This window comes from Gekko japonicus, unplaced genomic scaffold (genome assembly GCF_001447785.1).
Source record: "Gekko japonicus isolate JY-2015 unplaced genomic scaffold, Gekko_japonicus_V1.1 scaffold360, whole genome shotgun sequence".
In the NCBI taxonomy this organism is placed as follows: Eukaryota; Metazoa; Chordata; class Lepidosauria; order Squamata; family Gekkonidae; genus Gekko; species Gekko japonicus.
Window position 1 is genome coordinate 646,926 of NW_015172015.1, and position 7,777 is coordinate 654,702.

Here is a 7,777-nt window from a genome sequence, read left to right on the forward strand (position 1 = left end):
GGTATCGGTGGAGGGAGTTGGGCCTCTGATATCGATACTGCCGTTGGAGCAGGAGGCACTTTAGGGGCATCACCCAGTGCAGGCACCGCTTCCTTCCCCTTCTTCGCCGCCTTAAGGGACTTTGAAGTGCCCTTCCTCGCGGACTTGTGATCCTTACTTGCCTTGGCCTTCTTTTTGATTGGCATGGAAGCAGAAGATTGCGTCTTCGATGCTGGGACCTTCGGTGTCGGGCGGTCTGCATCGGAGGCAGGTCTCAATGCCGGAGCTGTCGATATTGATGGTCTTTCCTCCATCGCTGAGGTAGGAGTAAGAGCCGATTCAAGCAGCGCTACTTTAAGGCGCGCAGCTCAGTTTTTCCATGTTTGATTAGAAAAACGAGCACAGTGACGACAGGACTCTGGCCGGTGAGACTCTCCGAGACAAAAAATGCACAGGGTATGACGGTCAGGAGGAGCAAGTTTGCTGCCACAACCCTTGCACCTATTGAAAAACCCCCACTTCTTCTCCATAAAAAAAGCGAAGAAGAGGGGACGTTTGAGGGGGGGGGAATAGCCCGAAGGCCTGAGGTAATCGGTAGACTCCCCCTCAACAGAAATAAATGTTTTGTTTTTTTCGAAGAACAAACAAATAAAAAGAGAAAAGACAGGAAAATTAAAATAAGGAAATAATTCCTAAGAGTTGAGGAGAATAGCCAAAAGCGAACCGATCTGACCGATGAAAAATAGGTCTACTTAACGCGGCGGTAAGAAAGGAACTGGCAGGATGTCCGCGCCCACCCCTCTAGGCATGCACGGTGGGGTTCCTGCGCATGCCCGAGGGACTGGGCGCCAAAATCCGTTAAAAGAGCTTGCTACAGCACCGATCGATCCAGCGCGTGCGCACTAGATCCCATGGGTGTGAAGCACAGAGACCACATTGAAGATTAAGGTCTTTTAACCAGCGACAATCATATCAGCAACACAACAGTAGGAAGAAGCAAGACTACATCTTGCAGAACCTCTCTAAGCACACAGCCATCAGGGCATGCTACAGAAGGATATGTCATGGGGCATTTGGAAACTCCCACTGGTCCTGGTGACACAACCAGTCACGTATATCAGAACTGAAACCAGTGTAGAGAAAACCCAAACCCTGCGAGGGCAGCACAAATTTAGCACAGGTCCCAGGTTTTGACCTTGGATGTGGTCACCTACCAGAGTGGACTGGAAGAGCCCCCGCACACACACATAACCACAGCTGACAGTGCAGTCCAGAATCAAAGAATTGGGACAGATAATCTAATTGCCTGCCTCAGGCTGCCACATACTTTGCTTAGCGACTTTCTACCCAGTCAACCCGCACCTGTTCAATTTCTCAACACTTTATCAGTGTTAAAGCAGCAGATCAGCTCAAAATACAATACAAAGGTTTACTAAAATTAATATTGAAAAAGAAAATTAACAATTTACTTCCCAAATAAAAACTTAACATAAACCCCCATAACATTTATTACAATTTATTACAGAGAAAAATGTAAAGATATGTAATCATCCTAATAAGAACAGTATACAATTGTCAGCAATCGATTTAAATGGCATCTGTGAATCTGGTTTATCTACATAATCATATAGACTGGAACAAAACTCCCGGTAAATGCCTTACAGCTACCTAAATTTACTTTGATGGGTCAGTTTTTCCATAAATTTTATATAGTCACACATATATCCCAAACTAAAACTAGCTAACAAACTAAAACTAACTACCACACCTCAGAAGGGGTGGGATTAGTACCCCAGTTATTCTCCAGGACAACCTTTGCTATCATCAACAAATAAATAGCAAGACCTCTTACACCTGCAGGCGTGAACTTTTTAACATTATTTAACAAAAGCACCACTGAATCTGGTGTGATCCACAATTTGAATCTTTTTGGAACTCCTAGGTGTCTTGTATTTTTTTCAGAGCTCCACCAGAAATGGAAAAAAGTACCTGTCTGACTCCACCTCGAGATTTGTAGGGGGGGCTTGATACTGTGAAGGAACCCCCCCCCCCGAGGATTCCAATTATGCTTTTAAAGAACTTTCTGCATCTTAGGTAGAATTTTCTGGTAGACTTGCAAACAATCTTGTTCAGCTGGTAAATAGTTAAGCTCTAGAACTCTGACAAACTTACACCTGTGACTTAGCACCTAGCCTCTCCAACAAGATCTCATGGCTCCTTATCCACTGAATCTGTGCCATGGAAACCCAGTGCATTTCATGGTCTTCTGCTTTATGTTAAACACATTCAATTTAGGCACAATACAGGCTAGCCTCCTATGGACTGCTCATCCACATCAACAGAGAGCAATTTAGCTCACACTCAATACTCTTCTGAAGCTGCACATTGCAGGGAAAGATCAGAATTGTGGGCATTGGCCAAGCTGTTTTTCAAGGAAGCTTTTGTACTATTGCTGATTTTCTTATGCCATGGTTTCCTCAGATCAGTCTGAAAACCAGTGTCCGAAGGCAAGCACAGAAGAGGATTGTTTTCTTTTTGCTATTATTCATAAACAATGAGCAAATATCTATTTTTACAAAGTGGATCAGATTTTTTCATTCCACATTACTACTGTCTAGAACAAATATATTTGAAGCACAAGCATTCACACTCACAGGGCTGGCCCCAGGTATTTTTGCACACTAGGTGAGGACACCTTCTGGTGCACCCCCGTATGCCCACCCATTTCTGGTGCCCCCCTTCTTGCGCCCCCGCAGCCACCTGGGTCCATCCCTCCCAGCAGCCCCGCTTGGGCACCTCTTTAAGAGATCAGCCCCGAGAAGACCTGCCCACAAAGTCACTGCCAGAGAGGTCACCGCCGGGGACCCACCTGCAAGGGACACCTACCCTGGTCCCAGCGCCTCCCCCCGCCCAGGCTCATGAGCTCTCCAGCCCTGCTGGCAACCACCTGCTGGCCACAGCGCCTCACCAGCCACCCAGCGGGTCCCTGAAGCCTGGCCACTGCCACTGCGCAGGAGAGAAGCCTCCGCCGCCACCTCTTCTTCCAGGCCCCACCTCCGGGCCGGCCTCTGAGCATACCATGCAGCTCGGCTGGGGCATGGAGAGGCAGGGCCAGGGCACGGAGAGGCAGTGCCGGAGGGGAACAGAGGCTGCCCAGGGCATGGGGGGAGGCGCGGGAGCGGTTAAAAGCTGAGCAGAAACTTTGCTGCCACCACCTGCCTTTCACTCCCCCGTCCCCCCGGCTTCTCCTCACCCTCGGGATGGAAGCAGAGGCCGGCCAGCATGGCAAGGGATCCCGGGCTACAGCTGCCTGCAGAAAAGGTTTCCCTTGCTCGAAAGCCAGCTCGTTCCAGCCCGTTGTCCCTGCCAGACAGCCAGGATTTGCGCCCCCTGCCTGGCTGCCGCTGCCTCCCACAAAGGCCAGCCCAGGGCAGCGTGGAGAAGCCTGGACTGCTGCCCAGCCGGGGCTGAGGACTCCGCCAGCCACCTCTCTGCCGCAATGCCGAGCCCACACGCCTTCCCGTGGAGGGAGGGAGGGAGGAAGCACACTGGGGCTGCCCGCCTGGGGGACCACCGGTGCTCCCGGCTCCAGCAGCAGCGCCAGAGTTGAGAGCAGGGCTTTTGGTGCGGAGGGGGGAGAAAGAGGCGGCGGCTGGGGTTGGGGCGACGCAGCACGCAGGGCTTTTGGCAGGAGGCTTTTGGTGTGGGGGGGTGCAGTTTGGCGCCCTAAGGGCCGGCCGGCCCGCCCTAGGTGAACGCCTAGTTCGCCTAGTGAGTGAGCCGGCCCTGCACACTCAAGTAGCTTAACAATGGAATTGTGCTTAATGTGGGCAGCCTGAGGACAGGGTGGTTTAGCAAAGGGCACGATGTACCTGGTAAGGTTTTCCTCAGTGGGGTTTAGCCATTGGCTCCATAACTTCCTGGGCTGGCTGTAACTAAGGCTAGCTGATTAGAGTGAGAACTCCCCTCCTCAGGCTATGGAAGGGCTCCAAGAAACAGCTCAAATGGTTTATGGGCCTGGTGTGTGTGCACTGAATAAACAGTCAGTCCAATAAGACCAAACCATATTGTCTATGGTCATAAGCCACTCCTTCTTCCTTGCTGTCAGTAACATATGCCTAGTTCCTGCCTTATGCCCATAACTGGAAGCTGTTAATGCAATAAATTTGTAATCTGTTTGATATCCTGGCTCTTATTCTTGATATCTTTATCTCTTATTCCCCCCCCCCCCACTCTCAGAGTCCCTTGCACACACTGAAAAATATAAATATTTATGTTAGTGAAAAACACCTTCCGTGGGCAGAGGGGCATCTTTATATGCAATTCTATGTCTTTACCAGCTCAAGCTGAAGAGAAAAAGTAGACTAACATGCAATATGATGTCTGATGAAGTTCTCCAATATTTCCACTTGGTATCTTAATTAATAAAACTCTTATTGCGTCAGAAGAAAAGTTCAATCCTTTACATTGTAATTTCGAATTCTGGTTGTCTGCTGAGAGGTATGAAGCTTTCGTGGTTGGTTATATGATGACTTGTTTGGTTTTAGTTTTGGCTGGACATTAAACTTATTTCCAGTGACAGTCAAGGTGGCAGCTGGTGTTCTCTCTAAATACATGCTGGCCTTTCCTTCAGGGTCTTCAGGTTTTTCAGCTCCATGGAGACCTTGGTATTCCCCTGCAATCAGAGGGAAGAAAATATTCACTCCCAAAGTACTGAAATACTGCTAAAGATAAATCTGCAGTCTCTTAGCACAATCTGTGATCTGACAGCACAGAAATAATCTTTACCCCCCATATTTTTAAAGGGAACTAACAGGTGCAGAGGAACACCAATTTCTGTCAAGTCCTGCAACTTACTGAATAACAAACCCTTTATTAAGGGCACTCACTTTGGGATTTGTCACTTCATTGTAAAAGAAGCAGTGAATTGCTTAGCATTATGCACTAAAATGATCACAACACCTGCAAGCAAATTCTAGTTCCAGTCTCTTTTTTGCCTTGAACTCACTAGTTCATAAATGACCTTTGGAAGCTTTGGTTTCTCAACCCAGGAACCCCATCTGATGCCGATAATCCTAGCTTACAAGGTTGGTGTAAAATTATTTTAACAGATTGTGTAGAGCTGTGAATATGACATACACACTAAAGCCTGTATTATTCTTCATACAAACCACTCCCAAAGTATTATTTAGTTGCTTACAACATCTGCTTGGGAATCACTTTTTTCGTATACATCACATGAACACATGAAGCTGCCTCATAATTAATCAGACCATTGGTTGGTCCATCAAGGTCAGTATTGTCTACTTAGATGGGCAGTGGCTCTCTAGGGTCCCAGGTAGAGGTCTTTAACATCACCCAGTACCTGGTCTTTTCAATGAGAGATGCCAGGGACTGAAACTGGGACCTTCTGCATGCCAAGCATGATGCTCTACCATTGAACCACATTCCCTCCCCATCTACTTAAGCTTTAATTATATGGTAGAAAACAAACAAGTCCCTGAAATTCATTTTGGTTAATTTATTCACACTTCAGAAAGTTGTTTCATATTAAGCTTGAAGGCTTAATGTGCAATATTTTAAAAGAGAGCAGAAATTTTCTGAACCTTCACTGACCACTGGTTTTGAATGGATGGACATTTTGATTCTATACACTGCACTTCCAAAAAAGATAAAACCTGTGTGACAAAGTAACTCAGTGCATCTGTGACCGCTGTTTCCATAATCAAAATCACCCACTCCTACATGCAATGGCTTTGATTTGACTCCAAGGATCATCAAGTACAGAAAATCAAATTGGACTAAAATTAATATTTATAAAACACTTGGAAAATGAAAAGCTTTGCATAACGTAGATCAAAAATTGCAGTACCCACTGTGCCTGGAGCCAGAAGAGAGTTTATATCTCTCTCTTGGTTAATATTCTACCCAGTCCTCTCAATTGTCTGGCTCTTTACCCACATAATGGAAAAAGTGTTGAAATTTTGTCTCATGGGCAAGAGCAAAAGATAACATATGACCCAATAAGAGCATGATTTCAGACTAGTCTACTGGGTTATAATAAAAGTGGCTCTTCAGTTTTCAACATCCAAATTTAAATATTACAGCAGAACAGTGATTGCGGTTTTGACTATGCCCTATTTTTACGCCCTTTAGCACTTTTTAATGTGCATCTGTAACTCCCCAAGGAACAGGATTTCTGCCTTAGTCTTCTATTGAACCCCAGGCTGCTTATAAAACCTGCTGTTATCCCATAATATTCCAATTTTCCTCCAATTTCTGCAAGTGAGACTTTGTAAGGCATCCTAGATAAACTGAAAATTTCCTGTCCTAAAATTTAATTTATGTGGATTCAGGGCAGACCACCTTCTAGAATGATGACATCACCTCCGGGTGATGTCATCATTCCAGCACATTGGGCACGATGGGGCTCTTCAGGGGTGGGCCCCTCACCCACATCAGGAGGATGGCAACCCTATCGAGGTGCTTTATAAATAATATTGGTGATTATGATGCCCCCTCCCATTCCAACATGACTGTGATCCAGAGATCCACATGGTGAGATTCAGAGTGAGTCTACTATTATTGGTGAAGCCCAGATATGTGAATGCTATTATTGGGAAGCCCAGACATATACACAAATGCTCTGCAAATAGGGGGAGTGTGACCCTGTTAGTTCTGCTGGATGGCCTTTAGTACTGTTGACCATAGCATCCTACTGGGCCAACTCTCAGTGCTGGGATTAACAGACACCATGTTAAGGTGGTTTGAGTCCTACCTGGGAGATTGGTTCCAGAAAGTGATGCTAGGGATTCCTGCTCTGCTCCATAGCTGTTGGCCTATGGAGTTCTGCAGGGTTTGATCTTATTCCCCATGCTGTTTAACATCTACATGAGGCCACCGGGAGAGGTCATCAGGAGGCCTGAGCTGCAGTATCACTGATACCTTCCTTTTCCTTTACCTTCCTTTTCTGACTAATCCCAAGGAAGCTGCTGATGCTTTAAACCAGTGCTTGGAGTCAGAAATGGGCTGGCTGAGGGTGAACAAGTTGAAACTTAATCATGACAAGGCAGAGATGCTCTGGGTTACCAGGAAGGTAAGACCAGGGATTTGAGAGCTTCCCTGTTTTGGAGAGGGTTAAACTCCCTTTGAAAAGTCAGGTTTGCAGCTTGGGAGTACTGCTTGACACAACAGTCACCTTTGAAAATCAGGTGGCTGCTATGGTTAGGTGTGCATTTGCCCGGCTTTGGCTGGTGTGCCAGCTGTACCTGTTCCTGGCTCAGTAATGGTACCACTTTACTCTGCTTTGGTTAGTCCTCACCTAGACTACTATGTTCAGTTCTGGGCACCACAATTTAAGAAGGATATAGACAAGCTGGAACATGTCCAGAGGAGAGCAACAAAGATGGTGAGGGCTCTGGAGACCAAGTCCTATGAGGAAAGGTTGAAGAAGCTGGGTATTAGTTGCTGTAGATATTCTGGGTTGTGTGGCCGTGGTCTTGGCATTGTAGAACCTGACATTTCGGCAGTAGCTGTGACTGGCATCCTCAGAGGTATAATAGAGAAAGATGGAGTACTCTCTGTGTCAAGGTGCCTTCAACAACATAGAGCTGGGTATGTTTAGCCTGGAGAGGAGACGAATGAGAGGTGATATGATAACCATCTTCAAGTACTTGAGGACCTGTCATCTGGAGGATGGTGCAGAGTTGTTTTCTGTTGCCCCAGAAGGTCAGACTAGAACCAACAGGTTAAATCAGAAGAGTTTTCAGCTAAACATTAGGAAGAATTTCCTGACAGA

The 7,777-nt window shown here is 46.5% G+C and overlaps 1 protein-coding gene across 1 annotated transcript in view; it reads right to left on the reverse strand.

Annotated features, from left to right (window-relative positions):
- Positions 1-7,777, reverse strand: part of CCDC57 (coiled-coil domain containing 57) — an 83,758-nt gene that overhangs the window by 4,845 nt on the left and 71,136 nt on the right. The window contains exon 18 of the mRNA XM_015420350.1: positions 4,446-4,654. Coding sequence (XP_015275836.1) covers positions 4,446-4,654 — 209 coding nt within the window. The remainder of the gene's footprint in view (positions 1-4,445; positions 4,655-7,777) is intronic.